This window comes from Phalacrocorax carbo, chromosome 2 (genome assembly GCF_963921805.1).
Source record: "Phalacrocorax carbo chromosome 2, bPhaCar2.1, whole genome shotgun sequence".
In the NCBI taxonomy this organism is placed as follows: Eukaryota; Metazoa; Chordata; class Aves; order Suliformes; family Phalacrocoracidae; genus Phalacrocorax; species Phalacrocorax carbo.
This window is the reverse complement of record NC_087514.1, coordinates 121907262-121931130: the sequence shown is the minus strand read 5'-3', so window position 1 is coordinate 121931130 and position 23869 is coordinate 121907262. Positions and strand designations below refer to the sequence as shown.

The 23869-nt window shown below is 39.5% G+C and overlaps 1 protein-coding gene across 11 annotated transcripts in view; it reads left to right on the top strand.

Moving 5' to 3' along the window:
• Positions 1 to 23869, top strand: part of ANO10 (anoctamin 10) — a 130000-nt gene that overhangs the window by 1778 nt on the left and 104353 nt on the right. For all 11 annotated transcript variants that reach the window (XR_010371682.1, XR_010371681.1, XR_010371680.1 and 8 more), the window contains exons 2-11: positions 1174 to 1326; positions 2649 to 2831; positions 4775 to 4909; positions 6526 to 6645; positions 7414 to 7983; positions 13954 to 14009; positions 15531 to 15605; positions 16579 to 16761; positions 20187 to 20378; positions 22770 to 22898. Coding sequence is in view for 8 of the 11 variants with exons in the window: in XM_064444177.1 (XP_064300247.1) it covers positions 1188 to 1326; positions 2649 to 2831; positions 4775 to 4909; positions 6526 to 6645; positions 7414 to 7983; positions 13954 to 14009; positions 15531 to 15605; positions 16579 to 16761; positions 20187 to 20378; positions 22770 to 22898 (1782 nt within the window). In the remaining 3 variants the exon portion in view is untranslated. The remainder of the gene's footprint in view (positions 1 to 1173; positions 1327 to 2648; positions 2832 to 4774; positions 4910 to 6525; positions 6646 to 7413; positions 7984 to 13953; positions 14010 to 15530; positions 15606 to 16578; positions 16762 to 20186; positions 20379 to 22769; positions 22899 to 23869) is intronic.

Sequence of the window (23869 nt, the reverse complement as noted above, 5' to 3'; positions counted from 1 at the left end):
ACTGGGGTGGTTTAGCCTGGAGAAGAGGAGGCTGAGGGGAGACCTTATCGCCCTCTACAACTACCTGAAAGGAGGTTGTAGCGAGGTGGGTGTTGGTCTCTTTTCCCAGATAAGAAGCAGTAGGACAAGAGGAAATGGCCTCAGGTTTTGCTGGGGGGGGTTAGATTGGATATTAGTAAACACTTCTTCCTCAAAAGCATTATGAAGCATTGGACCAGGCTGACCAGGGAATTGCAGAATCACAGAACACTAGGGGTTGGAAGGGACCTCTGGAGATCGACTTGTCCAACCCCCCTGCTTGAGCAGGGGGTACAGGACAAAGTGGTGGTTGAGTCACCATCCCAGAAGGTATTTAAAAGACACGTAGATGTGGCACCTAGGGGATGTGGTTTAGTGATGGACTTGGCAGTGCTAAGTTAATGATCGGACTCAGTGATCTTAAAGCTCTTTTCCAACCTAAATAATTCTGTGATTCTGTAAAGGTTCAGTTAGGTCATTTGGATTACTTACATATGAGGCTACGCTCATGCTCAACACTTTGCAGCTGGACTTTGTCACAGAACACTTGGTTTATATCTTTCAACAAGTCATTTAAGTGCTTTGTGCATAATTTGCCTATCTGTGTGATAGATGTCCTGCTCACCTACCCAAGGTGGTATAAGTTTCCTTGATATGGTTAAAGCTTCACAAGATTAACTGAGAAGGTTCCTCCTTAAACATATAATGTGTTTGCACACTCTTACCAGGAGAAGCTTATTAGTTTTAGATACCTCTTTGACTAATATTCTCTTCTGTTAATGTTTTCATTTGCTGACAAATACACCGTAGGGAGTTGTAAGCTGTTGTTTTCGATGATAGTTTCTCCTTATTACTTCGTTTTAACTTATTTATTTGCTTTCTCATCACTACTACTTTGCTATACATAGCAACAAAAATTTTCCTACTTAGAGAGCAGGACATTAATGCCACTGAAGATTGGTAATATCTTGCCAAGTGACAATTGGAGAGGTTACTCAAACTGCTCTCTTCACTAGGCCCACAGAAATGGGCAGCTGCCACTTTCCTAAGCACAGACGTACGTAGCTCACTATAGTAAAGTTCTGTGGTTTTTAGATTGATACCAACTAGTTTTTTTAACACTGGCATTTTTGTTTTTGTTTTTTTTGTACCTAGCAAGCTCTCAAAAGATGGAAAAAAGCTGGCCTTTCCTAGGTACTTTTGAGGCTGACTTCAGGCCTCTGGTAGTAATTGAGCTTGCAAAAGGCACCAAAGAGGAAACCATAAAATGGCTCACCAAACGAATTGTGGACAAAAAAGCAAACGGAGGTGAGTACAGTATGATCTTCTGTAGCACTTTGAAATCAGATTGGCTGTCATAATATGAAGACATACAGAAAACTAGTTTTCAGGTAATTTGTAGTTTAATTGTTTAACCAATCCCACTCCATTTCGCATTTTTGAAGTTGCTTATTTTTATATAAAGCAGAGCTTCATGCTGATGGCATAAAAATGTAATAGCTGAACCCTGTTAACCCAGTTATTAACAAAAATGTTGGCTTGAGGTCTCAGGCCTGTTGAACTGTAGAATCCTTCCATTTTTTTTTGGTGAAACCCTGGTAACCTGTCTTTCAACATAGTTTTGATATCGGTTTTTGTATTAATTGTCTCAAGCATGTTTCTCTTGTTGCTTATGAGAACATTGTAAGCCTTGCCAAAATGAAGATGCATCACATGTACTGTCCTATCCACAAGACTTGGTACCATGTTGTAGAACAAAATTAAGTTAGCAGGGAGCAATTTGATCTTGATAAATTCATGTTGAATTTTAATTATCTTTTTTGCTAGCTTGTAGGCTCTTACAAAGACAATATTTCATTACTTGTTTTAGTATACTTCCAGGAATTGAAGTTAGGCTAATTAATTTTTAATTCCATAGACTACTTTTTTCCATTTTTTAGAAAGGCATTATTTATGGCTGTTGTAGCTCAGATCTTATGGTCAGTAATATTTCTGTGGCTATTGGATTTGAAACTACAAACTTGCTTTCAGGCCTCTATTAGATAAGTCAGGTATGTTTCTATTTCAAAAGTCTAGTGTCCTTAAAATGAGTGGGAGTGTTTGCAGAAGTGTTGGTTACTTGTGATGTGAGCGTAACAGAGTAGACCCAAACTGCCCCCATTGCTCCAGGTCACTGTGAGCGCTTCCACAGAAACAGGGCTAAATCAGGGGGAGACTCTGCAAGATTCTGAACACGACACTTGCCATGCTGTTGAAGCCTTAATTCTTTGTGCTCTTTTGTTGTGGCTTAGCCCCAGTCAGCAACCAAGCCCCACAAGCTGCCCGCTCACTCCCATGGGCAGGCAGGTGTTCAGCCATCTCCAGGAAAGCAGGGCTCAATCACAGGTAACAGTTACTTGGAAAGACAAACGCCATCACTCCAAATGTCCCCAGCTTTATATACTGAGCATGATGCCATACTAGCTAGTATGAAGAAAATTAACTCTATCCCAGCTGAAATCAGGACACCTTTTTAAAAAGATAGCTTCAGCATTCCTGATAACTAGATCCAACATGATTGATGCTAAAATACTAGGTTTTTGAGATGTAATTTTAATGTATTCTCTTCCTTATTTTGCCTTTCTTTAAAGGTGCACAGCTGCTGGTTAAACCATTGGTCACGGATAATGGAGATAAAAATATTTATCTAGTTGGAGCTTCCCAGTTAAGGCTGTTGCTGGGAGCTGAAAGTGTGGGTTTGGTGAAGGAATGTAATGATAACTCAATGAGAACTTTTACATACAGCAGTAGAAATACTTTCAAAGGTTTTGCAGGTAAGCAATTTTTGGGGCTCTTTGTCATTGCAAAGCTGTGGCTAAAGGTTAGAAGCAATTGCATTGTTAACTCTTTCATAGTCTTTCTATTCCTTGGAATGGGAGAAACAGGAATAGGAAGAACAAACCCTGAAAAAAAATACTCATTTTTACTTGTGGAAATTCTGATCATATAATTAAATTCTTTTTCTTTCACATGGCTTTCACTTTTTGTGTGTGTGTTTTACTGTATTCTTTCGTATGCCTCAAATAGTCTCTTATTTGTGTGAAAGATTTTTGTTGAAAATAAGACAAGAAAAAACAGTTGATAAACATGGGCACAGGATTAACAATCAATGTTATGAATTAACATAGCAATTTAATGTCTTGTTGACACCTGTGAGCCAGTTTTGAGGCTTATTGTCTTACAATTACCTGGAGAAATATAAATGTTTTCCTGCTTTATATTTACACACCAAACAGAATAAAATAATTAAATAACTCTACAGAGCCATTAAATGAAATTCTGGCATGATTAGGAAAATAATTAATTTTCCTCTCTTATTTTGAGGGGGTGCCAACACAGTAACATTTCCTTTTAAATTTACTACCTGCAAGGTAGTTAACCTTTCCACACTGGTGGAACTCATTTTGCCCTTCAGCTTAGTCTTGGTAATACCTTTCATGTCTCTTGGTGATGCCTTTCACATTTTCAATATAAAGCTTCTTGGGGCTGTCTGAAACAATAATAAAGTTAAGCTTTGTTATTTGTTTGTTTGAGAGTTTATGCAACACTGCTGCTGTGTGCAATAACTGTTGCAATGTTTTTTCTTTTGTGACCTTGCTTTCCTGAAATTAGGAAGCTTTGGGAGGAATTGTCAGTTGCAGAGGTGCCATCTCTGTTTCTTTCATACATTTCCATTCTGAAAGCTAATCTGTCTGTCATTGCTAACATTCTCTAATAGCAGCTGTAACTCCAACTACTGTATATCTGAAAGATATTTTTTGCTGTATCTCCTGGTCTTTTTTGCTTTTTAAAAAAACTGATATAGTTTTAGTTTTGTCCAGGTCTGATCAGAGAATAAAACAGTTGACCATGCTTAGATGAAGTGAAAAATGTGTCAACTACAAAAGAAACCCTGCAGCCTCTGTTATCTTACTAATATTTCTAGTTCCCCAATTTAACTGATACTGTAATCTTAGTCTTTGTATTAGAGATTTGTTGCTGTTTAGGGCCGTCCCTATAGTTTCTTACTCCTAAGGGGGGGGGAGAAGGGAATCAACTGGTCATTATATCAAGGAAATTGGACTCTTTCTCTGATAAATTGATGGGGTTGACAACAGATTTGTTGGTGTAGCTCTTCAAAATCTGGGATTTTTGGAAAGGTTTCTTATTTTTTACCTTATCTCTGTACTTTTTTCAGAAGTAATTATCACAAATGGCTTATTATGTTTATATGGGCAATAAAGAACAAGATACTGTGATATTTGGTGTGAAATGCTTACTGAAAAGGAGATTTGTCCTGACATCTTGCTGGTTTTCACTATGAAACTATTTCAGGAACTGTATGGAGAAAAGGGTATGGAGATTCTGAGACTAGCAAATAGTGGATACCTAAGTAAGAGTCTTTCAGCAGGGCAAGAATATGTAGTGCTTGCTGGTATACTATCCCAGCCTCCAGCAATTAGTACTTTGGGGGTGTCTTTGTCTCTTGAGGGATTTGTTCTCTTAGTTCACCTGGGTAGTCAAAAATGCAGTGGGCAACATGTGCCGGTTAGAGAAAACTTTTTCCCAATATGTTTATTTGAAAATGTGGAGGTTTTGCTAATGGGCCTTGGTTGGTAGTAATTGCCCTTTCTTTTTTTTTTTCCTCCCCCTGATTCTGGTCATTTTTGATAGTTATTTGCTGCCAGGGTTGTCTTCCTATACGGCACGATTTCATACTACCTTCTTTTTGATTTAGATGACAATCACAATTTCCTTACAATGGCAGAATGTCAGTATATCATCAAACATGAACTTGAAAATTTGAGAGCTAAAGAAGAAAAAATGATCCCTGGATATCCTCAGGCAAAGCTGTATCCAGGAAAATCAATTGGTAAGCAATTTAGTTTGTTGCCTGTAACTCAACTGTGTTGATATAGGATAGTGTTCATGGTGAAAAAACCCTTAATCTTCCTGCAATGAAGACAAATCCTTCAGACATTTGAGACCCACTATTTTTAATTCACTTTTTCTCACCGCTGTGCAGTGATAGGACAAGAGGCAATGGATGCACAGTGCAACAAGAAATATTCTGAATAGGTGTTAATAAAATGTTTCTTCACGATGATGGTGATCAAACATCGGAACAGGGTTTTAGAGAGATTGCGGTAACTGTCCTGGGATACTTTTAGATCGTGACTAGACAAGGCCCTGAGCAGCCCTGTTTAAGCTGGACCTGCTTTGAGCAGGAAGTTGGACCAGATGGCTTCCAGAGGGCCTTCCTACCTGACTCTTTCTGTGGGGCTGAGACTCTGGCCATATATTCTTTCCAGCTGAATAACTTTCATGTATATTGATGTCACCCATTGTTTTTATAATTAGTACCAAAAATATTTGTTTTTTAAAAATGACATAATGATATACTTGGATTGTCTCTGTATGAAAATACTGGAATGAGTAACAGTGTTCCAGAGCTATAAATTTCACAATAAGGAGGAATGTTTTATGTAATTATATTTCATTTATCCTCCCCTTTGCTTCAAGAGCTCTTCCTTTTCATGGGAGAAAGAACAAAGGAGAGCTAGTGCTATTTTTATGGTAGCTGGAACTAGTTCATTGGCAGAGATGCTACAGTTTGAGTTTTATCTTTTAATATTTGTATCGCCTTTTAATAACAGTGTCTTTATTCATTAGCATTGGTCATTCAAGAAATGTAAATAAATGTACGTCAGATGAGTTTACATTGGTAATTTTTTAAATATAGCTAAGGTATTTTTCTAGTTATGTCAAGTAGATGCCAATGGAAAATGGTGAAAAAACTATTGCACAACTTCCAGTGCCTCCCCTCTCCTGTTTTTGAATTTATTTTATTTTTTGATATTTCTTTGGTTGTAACTTCTGGAGCGGTTTGTTAGTTGATATCAACACAGGTAGTATTCCTTTCCATAACAAAGTTAAATACGAATTGTGGTGTATTTTGGTTTGTTTGAAATGAAGATGTATTGTAATTTATGAATGAGTATAAAATGATTATTCAAAAATGTTTTTAGTATCCTTCGCATAATTAATATAACAGTGGCTCTTCAATTTAGTGTTTTGGTTTTGTTATGTCAGTTTGATTCGTTCTGCCTTTCTTTGCTCAAATACAGGAGCCAGACCTTTCCCCACAAAGTTACACGTGGCATTTCAATTCTGACCTGTAGCACATTTTGTTATTCAGGCTGCAGTTGATTTATACTGCAAACCTGGAATAGTTAATAGATCTAAAAGTGTTACTCTCTCTCTTCCAGTGGGCAGCACAGTCTTTGTAGGAATAGGTAGAACTGCTCCCTATAGCGGATAATTTTAACTAACATGCAGACATTTCATTTGTATTTAGGATTTAAATGCTAGATTTATTCAAAGTAACTTTAGGCTTGCTAAGTACATAATGTAGCTTATTTGCTTATATCAACTTCACTGTCCTTTGAAGGAGTACTAGGTACCTTTTTTTTTTTTCCCCACCCCTAGTAAGAAGATTACTGACTAGTGGTATTCTAGTTCAGATTTTCCCACTGCATGACAGAGAAGAGTTGAAAAAGCTCCGTCACAGCTGGTATGGCCGAGTCAAAATTGGCTATCAACCTTTAGGTATGTGAACACTTACTCCACTACAAATAAAGTACAGGGTTTCTTCTGGAGAAGTTTTCTCTGTGGTTACTGTGAGAAGACCAAGGGTCTTTCCTAACTTCTACTCCAGCATTTAGCCTCTGTAGAAGTGAAACTCCTTTGCGGAAGGTAAGTATTGAACAGCTACTGCTGAAGGGAGTGTCTCAGCCTGGGTGTGCTCTCTGACATGTTTAAGATTTAAGAATTTGATATATCTTCCCATGTATTCCTTTAGTTCCTTGAAGTCTGGCAAAGCACAACTAGTCCTTTTTGGCCCTGAGAAGGCTGAAAGTTAGTTGTTTCCCAGGTGTACGTGTACTAGAGAGACGCTTCACAAGTTACCTGTCACTCACTGTTAAAGTTCGTTTTTATACCAAATGTCTTCTATGCCATCCTAGTCGTTCATGGATAGATTCAGTTTTCCAGAATGTTAGTATTTTGGTTTTTTCTTTTTATTTTCCCCTCTGGATATCTGATGGTGGTATGGTAAGTGTTGAAATATTTGACTTCCCTACCATCTGAATATATGTACATATGTTTGTGTGTCAGTGTATGTATATATAACATTAAAAAAAAATTGAAATGACCTTCTGAGTTTTTGGAATATGGGAGAAGGAACAAAAAGCAATATTATTTGTTGTGTTGTTTAGAGAAAAAGTCTCGGACCAAGGGATTCATGAAAATGCAAGTTTGATACTATACTGACATCTGTGTTAAGTGTAGTCTTAACTGATTCATTTTTCCCTGCAGATGAGATACGCTGCTACTTTGGCGAAACCATTGCACTCTACTTTGGCTTCTTAGAGTACTTCACATTTGCTTTGATTCCGATGGCTGTCATTGGGATTCCTTATTATGTGTTTGCATGGGAAGACTATGACAAATACGTGATGTTTGCCACATTCAATCTGCTCTGGTCCACTGTGATACTGGAAGTTTGGAAGCGCATTTGCGCTATCATGACATACAATTGGGGGACACTGTTGATGAAGCGACAGTTTGAAGAACCAAGACCAGGCTTCCACGGTACCCTGGGTATCAATCCTGTCACTGGGAGGGAGGAACCAGTGTACTCAAGTATTAAGAGACAGATGCGGATTTATCTGGTGTCCTTACCATTTGTGTGCCTTTGCCTCTGCTTCTCACTGTATGTGATGATGATTTACTTTGACTTGGAACAGTGGGCTCTGGATTATCATGAAGAGAATGAGTCTAACTTCAGCAGCTTGATGCTCTTCGTGCCCAGTATCATATATGCTGTTGTGATTGAAATTATGAACCGTATCTATCGGTATGCTGCTGAATTCTTAACATCATGGGGTAAGACAGTTGTTTATTCTTCCTTAAAGTTAGAATCCTCAGTTAGAAAGTGGAAGTGAGCAGCTCTGATGCTGGCAGGATCTGCAGTGGAGTGCTGCAGCACAGTGCACAGCGGGGTTTCCTGAACCTGAGGAGCCTCAGGAGGAGCTGAGACACCTGCTTGCATGATGGGTCCAGGAGCAATGGTAGCCAAGCACACACTCCGCGCCCCCCCCCCCCCCCCATATAAAAGAAGCCCCTGGGGAGCACTAGCGACAAGGAGTTCCGTGAGCAGGGTGGGCAAACAGGGCATGGCGCATCAACAAGGGTGTCGCATGGCAGTTTTCATGGAGGGACATGCAGGAAGGGTGCTGAAGGTCTGCCAGGTCAGCCAGGGAGCAATGGTATTCACCTGGTAGAAAGCTATGGCCTCTCTAAACTCTGCACCCACTGTGACTGATGCAGCTTCCCAGAACCTGGGAACCTGGGAACTCCTCTGCTTGGACAGAGCTCCAGGAGGAGGTGAGTAGGTTGAGGAGTATCAGGGACAGTGAGAAAGGCAGACTGCTGGAATTGTTCCCTACCTTTCCTGGTGACAGATGGAGTACGTCTCTCAAAGTGGGGAAAAGGATCTTTGCACAGGAGTTAGCAGGGCTCATTGAAAGAGCTTTAAACTAAATTTGAAGGGGAAAGGGATAAAACCAGGCTTGCTAGAGATAAACCTGAGGGCGGCATGCCAATGTTTGAGCGATGCTAGCAAGGTCTTCCAGTCTGCAGTCTTAGTGGAGGCAGTGGATGATATCCATGCAGCAGCAAAGATGCAAGGGTTATGGATGTATTAGAAACCCAGGAAGTGCCTGAGAATGGTCACTTAGGAATTAGGGCTTCTTTCTTCAAAAAGGTGGCAGGATCGATAGCCCAACTGAAGTGCATCTATACCAGTACATGCAGCATGGGCAGCAAACAGGAGGAGCTGAAGCTGTGGTGCAGCAGGACAACTATGATATAGTTGCCATCATGGAAACATGGTGGGATGACTTACATAGCTGGAGTGCTGCAATGGATGGCTATAAACTCTTCAGAAGGGATAAGCAAGGAAGGAGAGGTGGTGGGGTAGCCCTGTATGTTAGGGAGTGTTTTGATTGTCTAGATCTTAAAGATGGTGATGACAGGATTGAGTGTTTATGGGTAAGAATCAGGGGGAAGGCCAACAAGGCAGGTATCATGGTGGGAGTTTGTAATAGACCACCCAGCCAGGATGAAGAGGCAGATGAAAAATTCTGGTTTTCGCAGCTTGGGGAGAATTCTCACAATCACTAGCCCTCGTTCTCCTGGGGGACTGCAACTTACCAGATATCTGCTGGAAACAGTACAGTAGAGAGGAAACTGTCTAGGAGGTTCCTGGAGTGTGTGGAAGGCAACTTCCTGACACAGCTGGTGAGGGAGCCAAGTAGGGAAGGCACCCCGCTGGACCTGTTGTTTGGGAACAGAGAAGGACTTGTGGGTGATGTGGCAGTTGGCTGTCAAGAGAAGTAAGGAAGGGGGTCAGCAGAACTGCTCCCCTGGAACTCTGGAGGGCAGACTTTGGCCTGTTAAGGAGTCTGGTTGGCAGAGTCCCTTGGGGGGCATTCCTGAAGGGCAAAGGGGTCCAGGAAGGCTGGACATTGTTCAGGAAGGAAACCTTAAAGGCGCAGGAGTAGGCTGTCCCCATGTGTTGACAGATGAGCTGGTGAGGGGCAAGACTGGCCTGGCTGACCAGAGAGGTTTGGCTGGAACTCAGGGTGGAAAAAAAAAAGGAGAGTTTATGAGCTTTGGAAGAAAGGGCAGGTAACTCAGGAGGACTACAAGGATGTTGTGAGGTTATGCAGGGAGAAAATTAGAAGGGCCAGAGCCCAGCCAGAAATTAATCTGGCTACTGCTGTAGAAGACAGTAAAAAAAAAAAGTTTCTGTAAATACATTAGGAACAAAAGAAGGGCTAAGGAGAATCTCCCTCCTTTATTGGATGTGGTGGTGGGAAACAGTGGCAAAGGCTGAGGTACTTAATGCCCCATCTACAAGAAGGGCTGGAAGGAGGATCTGGGGAACAACAGGCCTGTCAGTCTAACCTCAGTGCTGGGGAAGGTTACGGAACAGATCATCCTGAGTGCCATCAGGCAGCAGCTACAGGACAACCAGGGGATCAGGCCCAGTCAGCATGGGTTTATGAAAGGCAGGTCCTGCCTGACCAACCCAATCTCCTTCTATGACCAAGTGACCTGCTTAGTGGATGAAGGAAAGGCTGTGGATGTTGTCCACCTAGACTTTAGTAAAGCCTTTGAAACCCTTTGCCACAGCATTCTCCTGAAGAAATTGGCTGCTCATGGCTTAGACAGGTGTACCCTTTGAGTAAAAAACTGGCTGGATGGCTGGGCCCAGAGAGTGGTGGTGAATGGAGATAAATCCAGTTGGCGGGTGGTCACAAGTGGTGCTCCCCAGGGCTCAGTGTTGGGGCCAGTTCTGTTTAATGTCTTTACCAATGATGTGGACAAGGGGATCAAGTGTGCCTTCAGAAAGTTTGCCGATGACACCAAGTTGGACAGGAATGTTGATCTGCCTGAGGGTAGAAAGGCTCTGCAGGGGGATCTGGACAGGCTGGATCGATGGGCCAAGGCCAATTGTATTAAGTTCAGTAAGGCTCAGTGCTGGGTCCTGCACTTGGGTCGCAACAACCCCAGGCAACGCTACAGGCCTGGGGAAGAGTGGCTGGAAAGGTGCTTGTCAGAAAAGGACCTGGGGATGCTGGTCGACAGTCAGCTGAACGTGAGCCAGCAGTGTGCCCAGGTGGCCAAGAAAGCCACCAGCATCCTGGCTTGTATCAGGAACAGTGTGGCCAGCAGGAGTAGGGAAGTGATCGTGCCCCTGTACTCGGCACTGGTGAGGCCACACCTCGAATGCTGTGTTCAGTTTTGGGCCCCTCAGTCCAAGGATGACATTGAGGTGCTGGAGTGTGTCCAGAGAAGGGCAAGGAAGCTGGTGAAGGGTCTGGAGAGCAAGTCTTATGAGGAGAGGTTGAGGGAACTGGGGTTATTTAGCCTGGAGAAGAGGAGACTGAGGGGGGAGACCTTATCGCTCTCTACAAATACCTGAGATTGTAGTGAGGTGGGTGTTGGTCTCTTCTCCAAAGTAGCAAGCGACAGGACAAGAGGAAATGCCTCAGGTTGCATCAGGGGAGGTTTAGATTGAATATTAGGAAATATTTTGTCCTGGAAAGGGTTGTCAGGCATTGGACCAGGCTGCTCAGGGAAGTGGTTGAGTCCCCATCCCTGGAGGTATTTAAAAGATGTGTAGATGTGGCACTTAGGGACATGGTTTAGTGGTGGACTTGGCAGTGCTAGGTTAATGGGTTTGATGATCTTAAAGTTCTTTTCCAACCTAAGCAATTCTATGATTGTATGAATCCCAGATGTTTAAAATTTGGTTCTTTGTTGAATATGTTACTGTGAGTTCTAGTTCAATGGAATGCTGAAGAAATCTCTTGTAATAGATTTTTACTGTGGGGTAAAAGACACGGCCATTTTAACTTCTTAAACTTATTTGGAGTCTTCTGAAATTGCAGTTTTATGTTTGGTTTAATTTGGTCTGGGTCTAGTATGCCATCAAAAGAGGTGATCCTGCCTTCCTCCTCAGCTTCTTTCTGCCTTTGGTGCAGAAGTCCCCCTTCTGTGATTTAGCTGTGTTTGGCTAGTTAAGCCATAGTGCTGGCAAAAGTGGTGAGGTGAGATCATGGGGATGGGATCTCGCAGGTGGGTGGCAGGTGGGACTGCCCAGGCAGCTTGCATCCACCACCTGGGTTTGCTGAATACATCTTAGTCTACTGATATTTCTGTGCAGAGGACAGAGCACTGAGATTATGGAACAAAATCTAAAAACATCAACTAAATGCCATATGAGAGTGTTTGTGTATGCTATATATGGAACGAAGAGATTTCACATCCCAGTCAAAATATTTTCCTCTGGGCTCTCTCAGAAGAAGGTTACAATAGATTGCCTTGTTTTTCCTGCGTGTGTGACTTCTTTAACAGATTGGGCCTTATGTTTTGTAACCTAGCATAAGGATAGTGAAATGTTAGTGTTCATTTTGAATTTTAGCATTTCTACAGACGTGCAGTCAATTTCAGACAAAGTTAATAGATTAAGCCACTGTGAAGTTAGGTGTTTTATGTAGCTTGATATGGCATACATTTACAAGACAGAATCTGGGTTACTAAAGCTGGAAGCCCAGAAAATGAACCTAAGAAAGATTAAGCAAAAGGGAGATTGATGCAGAAGACAGAGTAAGAAGAGGTGCTGGAGTGGGGGTTGGTTATGCATGCCAAAATGATTTGCTCAGCAAATTCAACTTGATAGCAGTAATAGTAAAAGCAAGCAATTCCTTGATTTGTTTATGGCTCTTCAAGGGTTTTATTTAAATAATGACTTTTAAATTCATATCTATTTTTCAACTGACTGTTTTGTTTCATTGTTTTTCATTCTACTGCAAGAAAAAGCCTGTGTGCAAAATGCCTGGTTGTGTTGATCACGTAGACTAAAATGTCTTTAACAGGTAACCCAAAATTTTTTAATGCAGATTTTTTGGTTTTAAGCTGATGTTTCATGCTCAACAGCAACAGTATTTATGTAACTCATTCCACGGACAGCTTGTGCCTTTTCTGTGCTACCCAGTGTGTTTGTGCTGTCATGCTGTGACTAGGATGAAGAGATCATCTGGCTGTCCTACCTCCCTTTCTACCTGGCATATTTTCAGCTAAGATGAGACTTAACCAGCTAAACTGGCAAAGCATAGGAAACAGTCCGGGGTATTTTAAAGCACTCTTGCACCCGTTTATCATGAGAACTGATCATTTGGTGAAAGCTAAAAGTAAAAATTGCATTCAGTCCCCTGAGTAGTGCTTCCATGTGTCAGGCCCAACTTCATGCTCTGTCAGAGTAGAACTCTGCTGTTCTGTCCTGAGCAAGGTCTGTAGGTGTTGGGGTCTCAGCCTTGTTGACACAGCTCATGCTAGTGTGCAGCCTCCTCATTGTTACTGCTTAGCCAGGGCTTTAAAGGTACAATCTGACAAAATAGCAAAAAGAAATGGGAAATTTGTTCACTTCCGTATCCTCCCCCTCTAGTAACCAGCCTCCTCAAACATCAGCTTCAGACAGTTTATCTTGAATGAACTGAAAATCTTAATTTTAGAATGAGAAATGCATCAGTTGAACTTCATGTACTCTAGTCTTGCTTTAGAGTTTAGGGTCTGATCTAAATTCCTTGCAGAAGGATGGGAATATTTCCTTGAGCATTTACTGGTTTTGAATCAAATCTGGTATTGTTGTTTTTCATAATATATTCCAATTAGTTTTGCATTTGCTTTCAGCCAAAGAAAAAATCAATAACTAGGCACATTTTATGAAGTGTTAAGAATGATGGATGGTTTTTCTGTTACAAAACAGCTCTTCTGAGAAAGAAAGGTGTAAAAGGGAAAACCTTTGCATTAGGAAAAACATTGGAGTTATAGGCAAAAAATATATATGTCAGTATTTTGCATGAGATTAGCTTTATAGGTTAAGTGAGGAACTGGTACAGTATAAATTCTTTTTGCCATAATGTGTTGATGGAACGATTCCCCATAAACTATTAGTTAAGTAATTTTTAGGTGGAAGGAAAATGTCTGTTTTCTTTGTGTAACATTGTCTAATATTATGATAAGTGTTTATTCCTGATGAATCCTGATTGGATATTAGGAAAAATTTCTCTACTGAAAGAGTGGTCAGGCATCGGAACAGGCTGCCCAGAGAGGTGGTGGAGTCACCATCCCTGGAGGTGTTCAAAAATGTGTAGACGTGGCACTTTGGGACATGGTTTAGGAGGTACAGTGGTGTTGGGTTGACGGTTGGACTTGATGATCCAACTTTAATGATTCTATGATTCTTCTGCTGTTTACTGATTAATAATTTTGTTGGTATTTTAGAAAATCACAGGCTGGAATCTTCATATCAAAATCATTTAATTCTGAAGGTTTTGGTGGTAAGTATATAGTATAAGCAGCTTTTAAGATGATTTTAAAAAAGAACTTGTGTTTTATTAGTGCTTTCCTAGCATTACCTGACTGACCTATGGTTTTGTTCAAGGAAATACACTAGCACAAATGTCAGAGTAAACAGTATTTCTGTTGTGGTTGCAGTAACTTCTAGACTCTTTTAGATGCCTCTTTTTATAGTGGAGAGTTGGGTTTTTATTTGTATTGATTTGTTCTTTCATTACAATTCTGTATATGTGAGTTTTCCTGTTCATTGATTTGGTCCTGTCTTCAAGTGGGAACTATTCCTTTCACTTTTTACAAGATTTTATGGTAAACCCATATTTGAAAAAGGTAATGTATTAACTTCCACCTGTACCAACATTCAGACAACCAGTCAGAGGAAGCTGGAGATCTAGATCCATCAGCTTGCTCCTGTGCAGTTTATAGTATATACTGGTCTATTTACTTTGTGGCTCTGAACAAGTAGTTTTTGTGTGTGTGTGTCTATAAGTTTGGTGTGTATCCAGATGCAACACTGATTCTAAGGAAGTGTACTGTAGGTCTTGAATTCCCATAGAAGATGTTCAGTAAAAGCAGTTGTAAAGATTGGCTTATTTTGAGACTTGATCTTCTTGTTTCCTTTTTGAAAAGATCATTCAATTCTCTTTGAGTTCCCTTTTTTCCCCTCAACTCAGCATACGTGCTATTTATTTTTAAATCTGCTTGCTACCCTTCTCTTACTGGTAACCTCTAGAGCTAAAAGTCTTGTACATATCATTTATAGCTTTGTCTCTGCCTTTCTCAAAAAATAGCACCCTCTCTTTTTCCCTATAGGAAATTTATATAAAATAATTAAAAAATATAAAATGTCAAATGTACTCCCACCCACGTTTCACTTCAAGTTTGAGTGGCTCTCTGCACTCCCCAATATTATCTATGTTGCCCATGAACTCTAGCACTGACAGCAAGTAGGAAAAGTTTTCTTTAGAGCTTGATTATGATTTTTCGTGTACAGTACTGTGATTATGTCTCATTTTAGAAGAAGGGAATATTTCTCTTGGCCATAAAACCTCTTGAAATCATTAAATATAAAGCTCAGCTAACATATATCAAGGAACAGTTGGACATATTGAAAGATGTGTCATCCAATGCATGTATTTTGATAAAGTACTTTTGGGGGGAGAAAAATCATTGCCCTAAATTAAGATGTATGCATCCTTTGTACTGCATTACCTGTGGGGAAACTGCCAAAAGATGAAAGTTAAGTAGAAGGTGATGTGTTCTTAATGTCCACATTTCTTTGTGTAATGTGCTTAGGAAAGCATTAAGCTTGTCAAATGAAAATCAGAGTAGGACCAATATTGAAAATGAGGTTTTTGTGACCTAAGTTTTAAAAATTGTAAAGAACATTTTAATAGACAGTTTACATCTGCATGGAAGCTGTTTAGTCAAGATAACTTAAATTAGAGAATATTCTGCATTTGAACTTCTGTTTGAGTACTAATAACAAGTATTTTTAATTGCAGTTCAACTTCTTAAATTGTTTTGCATCTCTCTTCTACATTGCCTTTGTGCTGTTTGATATGAAGCTTCTGAGGCAGGTGAGTTCCAAGAACATCTTAAGAATGTTGATGAATCTGGAAAATAAGATTGATTGAAATAGGACTTCGGTTTTTGTTTTTCTAAAATACATATGAAATATATTAATTGTTGAGTTAATATTTTTGTACAAATCCAGCTTCCATATTTCAGTTCCTCTAGCACAGCTGCAGAATCATAACAGAATAATGTAGATCAATTCTTTCCCTTCACATAAATGAGGAGCTGTTTTCAAATATATTGATTATTCCCTCACAAAGATGAGGCTGCAAAATTTTCATTTCCTCCTCCTTTCCCTTTATATTAGAAAATTATTTTCTCTGTAGTGTTCTTAATGAGAGACTCTTGAGGATAGGAGAATGATTAAGTTTATGACTACAGTGAGGAGCTGAGAATAAAAGCAAAAATAATTTGTAGTTGGTATTTGAAATCAGCTTTCTGTTGTTAATGTCTTTTGAACTCATGTATGAAGACCAGGTATAAGGAAAATATTCTTGCTCTAAATATCATTTACAAAAGAACAAGAATTTTAGCTTAGGAACTCTCTCCCTCTAAAGAAATCTCTAGCAAAACAGTTGATGTAACTATGTGAGTCCTGATGCTTGTGACAAAGTAAGAAGAAAAAAAAACCAAAACATTCATTGTTTAACTCTGTTATTGCTGTTGGTATAGGTTAAGTGTGTATTTTTACCCTTCACTGGACTTTGTGTACTGCCTCCAAGATACATCCAGATCCACAAAATATTTAGATATCTAACTCCTATTTTGTCCTTTTCAGCACACAGCAAAGACTGGGAACTAAAGCAGCTACACTTTTCGTATGCTATTGATCATTTTTTTTGACTGGCCTTCTGTTGTCAAAGTATAACAACTTACAGTACTATGAGAACACACAACATTGGAAATGATTGTAGGTTTATCACAGATCTATTAATTTTTTTCTTTTTGTGTGTTTTGTTTGTTTTTTAACTTAAGAGCTTGGCCACTTTGCTGATAACTTCGCAGATCCTTAATCAGTTTGCAGAATCCTTACTTCCTTACTGGCTCCAAAAGAGACATAAGAGGAAGATGGAGAAACGCACGTGTTCTCTGAAAACAGATACAGACCTGTCAATAGTTGGACAAGTCAACTTGGAGAAAGAAATGGGCACCTATTTGGTACGTTTTACTGCTGTAAGAGAGTGAAAAGTTTTCTGGGCTGTAGTTGATGGAGATGTCAGCTAGTGCAACCTAAAATATTCCTGGCTGTCTGGCCTAGTGGCTTATTTCCAGCTTCATCAGTTTTGCTGAAACTGTTGTTTATACAGCTATAGGTGCACTGGATCAAGAAACTGATACAATGCAGGATCCCAGTTACACCAGCATGAGGGTGTAGGAATGAACAGCTGGATCTGAGCTACTTAACCCCGTATCATTGGAAGAATTGCTTGTGTAATATACTTCTAATTTCCAAGGGTAGCCTGGGGGCTACCAGGATGAGTAGCTTGTAGGGAAGGGAGAGGCTGTTTCTGTTTTAGTTTGGTTTTGCAGTGATACTAGTTTAAACTGATGATTAAACTATAGCCAGAGGGACTCCCCTCTTGTATGGGTGGGGCCAGAAATGGAGAGGGCAGAAGAGACCAGCTCTTCAAACCAATACTACTGCTGGAAGCTCTTGCTTCTTGAAACTACAGTTTTGGCATTCATGGTCTTCCTAGTTCTGTTCCTGTCCTCCTCCTACCCAGTACAATTTTTAATTATATGTAACAGACTTTGTGCAATTCATTACTTGCAGTTTTAAAGGAAGTAACAAAGTAGACATTAGTGTGTATGTTATAGCCTTACAGACTGACAACCTGCTTGATCAGGTGCTGCAAGCAAAGTCAGGAGAGGCTTAATACTCTATGATTTATACTTTCACAGAATAAGAATTATATGTAGATGGCATACCTTTTATGTAAAAGGTAGAGAATAGCAGTTTGAAATTTGATATCAATACCGTATCAGATTCTTCTCTTTCTGTAAAAGGTAGAGATAGCAGTTTGACATTTGATATCAATACTGTATCAGATTCCTCTCCCTGCAAAAGGTGCCATGAAATGGGAAGAAGAAAAAGAAGTACTACCTTTGCAATTGAAAAACTGTGCAAATGGTAATACTTGCGTTCCTCTGGGAAGGTTGGTATTTCCCACATTTTATATGAGGAGAGATAGATTTAGAGAGTGTTGGCTATCTTACAATAGAGAACAGAGCAGAAGTCCCTAAGTTAGTTTCTGTCTGAACTGGTAAATCAGCACAATCCAGCACTGTGCCTGCAAACAGACCAGCACAGCTCCAAAAGCTCTGTGGCAGCATCAGGCGTTGATAGGCTTTACTAAATAGGCTCTACCTCTTAGACCTGAGCTAAGTTCTGATTCTCAGCTGGCACATACAAAGCCAGTGTGGTGTCTTTGAGTCACACAGCCCAGTGCTTCCTGTGCAGAGCTGGATCAAATGTGTCTGCACCTGATGTACTGTTCTGCCCTGAATAATTTTCCACAGGGACCCAACAGGTCAATTGTAGAGTTGTGTCTGCCTTGGAGGTGTCCACTGCTAGCCTCGGTTTCAGTTCAAGGTACTGTGTACTCAAGGCCTTTATTTTCAATCTAAAGATTTTAATTGTGCTGTGCTTGTGAATACACGGTATAAGACAACTGATTTTTTCACAAGCAGTGAGCTGTCAGCAGGCAAGTGTATTTCTAAAATTAGATCTGTCACAAGGGGGAAGCATTTGACTATGTTTAGTAACTGAGAAGTTTAGCAGGAGTCTTGACAGAATTTGGTGTTTCAGGCTCTCCTGTTTTCCTTCCTTCACTTACTCTAACATTTAATTCTCTTTTTTGTTTGTTCTCTTTCTCACTTTTCAGATCTCCAGCCCTAGCCAGTTTAAGATGCAAAAACATCCTGCAGTCACTTTAAAATTATTTTTCTTTTAGATTTCAGTTTCTTTCCTCTAATTTTCGCCCTGAATTTTTTTGTTGATTCTCTTTCCTTGATTCTGTAGTTTATGTGCTGCTTTTGTAGCTGACAATGGCACACTTTGAAATTTCTTTAACATACTATCAAACTCCCCTCTTCCTGCAAAAAGTGTCATAAATTGAGTAGGAGAAAAAGAAATACTCCTTTTACTTTAGAACAGTGGAGTATGAAAAGTCAATAAGTTACTGGACTAGGGAACAGGAAGGAAGGTGTGGGAATACCGTGCAGTTACCAGAAGGATGAGCACAAGGGGAAGCGTTGCTCCCTGCCTGCAACAGTTGTCTGAGACACTGATAGCAGGGACAGATCAGTGACCGCCACTCCAGTGAGCGATCCTGCACAAATGTCCCACCTTACTAAAATTCAGAGTTCGTACAAAACACTTGTGTGGAAAAATCTCAGTGGTATTAAAAGTTAGGTAGCTCCTGAGTGTCTGGCCCGCAGATCAGTTTGTCAGACCCAGCTATACTGCACAACTTAAAAATGAGCACAAGGGAAAAATGCAGCTAATGACCACCCCATGTTGATTTCTGAGCTTACAGGCTTCTGCCTCTCTCTGCTAGCTAAAAAAAAACAACACTAGGTGCTGGAAAAGATTAGAGAACCATGTGACTGATGTATGAGGCCAAAACCAATTTTACGTGGTTCTTGTAATCATCTCAGTTACTGTCAAGTCTTTATTTTTAAACCTCATTTTTGAGAGAGAGGAAAATGCGTGGGTCTGGGCGAATACAACATAGCGAGATCCCAGTTTAACTACTTCATGGTATTCCACCATCCTTTGTTCAGCGAGCACCTTTTCTTTAGAAATGAGTTGGTTTTGTTCTTCGCATCCATAAATAGCTGCTGCAATCATAGAAAACTATTATTAATAGTACAAAACTAATATGCAAATATGCATAATAATCTACATGAGAATACTTAATCGGTATTCAAGTGCCCACATTCTTGGTTTAAAGATCAGGAGATAGATGTGTTGCACATTTGCCAAAACAGGGCTTTTTGCATTAATTGTTCCTTTTAGATGTCCGTGCTGCATTCTGTCATTTCAGCCTTCAAGTGGGCCACTAATTTTGACTTACCTGTTTTGAAATAACCAAGCAGAAATACCAGAAGAGAGTTGCCTATCTACCAACCTGCCTTTCTAGTTAGGTCTTCCATGGACAGTCTCAAATACTAGGACTTTTCTTGTCACAACGCTTTTAGGAGAATGTTCTGGCAGTTTAAATGCGTGATGCCGTTTTCCTGTTCCCCACTGTTCCTTCTGTAACTGTTTCACTGAGATAAGAATTTGAGTGTGATGAATGTGTTTATAAAATTACTTCATGTAATAGGGCTAAGAAGTGTGACTGTTGCGGAAAATGCATTAGGCAAAAAGAAAACCTTGGCCTCCCCTTATTAGAAAGTTTTGAGTAATTGAATAATTCCAAACTAGATGTATGTTTTTTGTTCTTTTTTTCTACCACCAGTCATTCCCAAAGAACTGATTTGGGATGAGGAAGCGTGTTTACAACTGTATTGTTAATTCTGTGTTTCTTCATGTGTTTGTGGGTTAAAGTTGTTCTTATTTTTGGTCTGTTTTTCAGGGTACTTTTGATGATTACCTGGAGTTGTTCTTACAGTTTGGCTATGTGAGTCTCTTCTCATGTGTTTATCCACTGGCAGCTGTCTTTGCGGTGTTAAACAACATCACAGAGATACATTCTGATGCTTTAAAAATGTGTAGAGTTTACAAGCGGCCGTTTGCAGAACCCACAGCAAATATTGGTGTTTGGCAGGTAATTTTTGTGTTTCTTTTTCTATTCATTTGTTTTAAGAGACTTTAACAAACGTATTTAAGCTGTGTTTGACACATCAACCGCTTTTAAAGTTTAGTAGGTACTTAGGTCTTTTCAGGACCTGAGGATACTATCTATCCAACTAGAGCATTTTTTTAGGGTTTTTGACCACATGTCTTCCAGTTGCCTTTGAAAAGAAAACATCCTTCCTTTAGTCCTTGGAGATGTATGTATTGTAGTCCTGTTGCAACTGCAACAAAGCAAAGCTGCCAGATACTGTCAACAACTCTTTACAGCCAACATAGTTTTCAAAATTATAATATCTGATGCAATCTCAGAAGCATGGAGCTCAGCAAGGGTTTAAAAAACAATGAAGAATGATAGGTAAGTACTTGGATTCTTAAGCCATGCTTGGCTGTTTGCCGTTGTGATTACTGGTACTCGGGCTGACTAATTTGAAAATAACCTGGATCTGGGAGCAAGATCTGGTCATTTCTGCACAACCTGAACATTGTGGCCTATCTAAACGATTTAATGCTAGCAGTAATGCCTTCAGGATTTTCTGTCCTCAGTTGTTTGCCCATGCAGTCACGCTAGTACCAGCTTGTTTGGAGGCTGCTGAGTACGCTGTGTCAATGAACTGATTCTGACTAAAAATAACCCTACAAAACTCCAAAACCGGAAGTTTTTCTGGGAAGAAAGATGACTACTAAGTCACATGCAGAGACTTTAACATTCTGTAACGGCAGTGGCCTGATAAGGAGGGTGAAGTAGTTTGATGAAATTTCTAGGGGATGATCCATATTATAGTTTTATTTAACAACTTTTCTGATTATATGTAATGGAGAGAAAGGGCACAATAAATTAGTGGATTGTTTAATTTGGAGAGGTTGTAAACGTTGGTACCAAATGAAACAACTGGAAGATGAGAGATGAAAACAGGAAACCTTGAATGAAACATACTGTAAAAACATGTAAACCAAATATTCTGCGCAATGCTCATTAGACATGTACATAGGTGTTAATGAAGTGGACTTACAAAAGTCTTTAATATTAAGTTATTAACATGTGTACATTACAATCTGATTGCATTTTAATATCTGAGGCATTTTCTCAGTCCAAATCTATGTGGTCAACATCTCGATGGCAGAGCTGCATTGACCAGTGGTGTGACCACCAGTTAAATGAAGCTGTAGTCATAAGTCCCGAGTGTAGCTGCAGCTATATTAATAGCATTTGTTTTGCCAGAATAGTTTGTTTCTATCTAGGGAGTAGGCTGAAAAACCGTAACACTAATGGTACAGTCATGTGGGTTTTTTTTACAGGGTAGGATTTTAACTAAGGGTAGAAATGCATTTGCTTTGTGAATTAAATACGACTTAAAAAATTATTTACCTGTTTCATGTGGGAAGTTGTAGCATTGGTTGAAAGATTTCTGTTAAAGGAGTACTGGAATTACTTTATCAGGTGAGCTGAGTCACCAGCTTGTTGTCAAGGGCAAAGTCACTTCTACTAATTCATTGTGACAATTGCTACAATTCACTCTCAGTCTTTCTTGTTCCAGAGAGGACCTTGGAGTAAGTAACCAAGTAAATGTCACGCTGTAGTATTATTTTCAGGCATTTTGTGGGAGCTCTGTAGGCAACAGCTTCTTAGACTTGTGCAATTGTGTGCATTTGAGTGTAAATCTTTCAACAAATTTCATCTTGTGTAACTGGTTGTGATTTTAAAAAAAGACATTCTGAACCATCCTTACATTTTCCTATTACTTAATATTCAGGCAAAACTTTCAAAACCAGAGTGTGAAGACTGTTAGTTCCTCTAGGAATTTTGCATTTTTTCCATTATCCTGCAAGAAATTTAAGCTTGGGAGTACAACTGTACACTTTTGTGTGTTCAGGTTATGAGTTACAAAGATACCGGGGATAAGGCTGCTTTCCTGTCCACTTTTTTCCTTTAGGATTATTCTACATTTTTCAGGAAGTTATCTGGCATTACCTACATCCAGAATGTTAGTGGTCTCTAAATAACTTCTCAAGGTCTTTACAGTACTATGGAATTGTGGAAGAATACTGTTTTAACTTCTTTACAGCAAACACACATGCACATAGAGAAATGAAATTAGAGAAAAATTCAGGGTTTCCAGGTGGTCTTTCTGGAATTGCAAACCTTGTTGTGGTCTTGTGCTTGCTTTTCTTAAAGCTGATGAAGTCTGGACTGCTTGCTAAACAAGATTTATGTTGTAGAAATCAAAAGATAAAGGAAGGTAAAAAGTTAAAATAATGGGTCTTCTGAGGATTTAACAGAGAGAGGTATGGTCCAGAGCAATTTGGGGACTGGTAAATTAGACATAATGGTCATAATTATAAATATATTTGTGTTTTATTTCAGTTGGCTTTTGAAACTATGAGTGTAATATCAGTTGTAACTAATTGCATATTGATTGGAATGTCTCCGCAAGTGAATGCCCTTTTCCCAGATTCAAAAATGGACCTTGTTCTGACTGTGGCATTGGTAGAGGTAAGTCTGCCTTCAAACAGTGCATGTGTTTTAGTAGCAAATGACATGAACAACAGTGGAAATGATACCAGGGAGTAGACTACCCCCCACCTTACATTAAAAGGAAATGAAGATTTCCCTATCAAACAAGTATTTGGAAGTCTTATTTTTTTATTTCTTTTCTGTGTTTTCATGTACTGTAAATGTTGTTGCCATACTTTTCTGTATGTTCCCAAGATACCATGTATTTCAATAATTTAATAGTGCTATTTGAAGAAGCAAAATAACCACGTTTTTGTGAACTGATTATTTCTCTACTTGGTTTGTGGTCCCAGCATATCTTGCAAAGACCACCTACATAATCTTTATGGATGTTTCCTGTAAGGCTTATCTGAAACAAGTATGTATGGTGACTATAAATACGAGTGATTGTAACAGCATTTGGCTTTCATATTTCCCTAATTTTATGTAGTTAACACTTGAGTGTCATTCCTTCTCAGGCAAAGAGGGATGAACATCGGCATGTTATATAACAGCTGAAGTTGTAGGACTTTGCCCTTATGTATCGTTCTTTCAGAGCTTTCTTGTATTGCATTGCCTTGACTTCCATCATTATGCTATTGTAGCTTTTAGGAACTGGATTACTTTTCTTGTGGCAAAAGGTCTGGGTTGTCTATGTGTAGTTGTTAAACTGCATCGCCTTACAGAGGTGCAACAGGAGCACATACTTCTTTGTTGTTGTTTATACAAGTGTTAAGTGTTACGCAATGAATTATGAGCTTGCTTTGAGTTTTATTTTCCAAGCCTTAAGGTTTGCAGAGTTAACTAAATATGAATCATGTCAACTGGTTTACTGAAGTTCGAGTCTACAGACAGCCTGATGTACTCTTCTATTCATCTGTGAACACTTACATTAACCTCAGTGAGGTATTTTAATATAAAACTAATGTGGCAATTTAAATGTAATGCTGTAGTTCATTACTGGACAATGT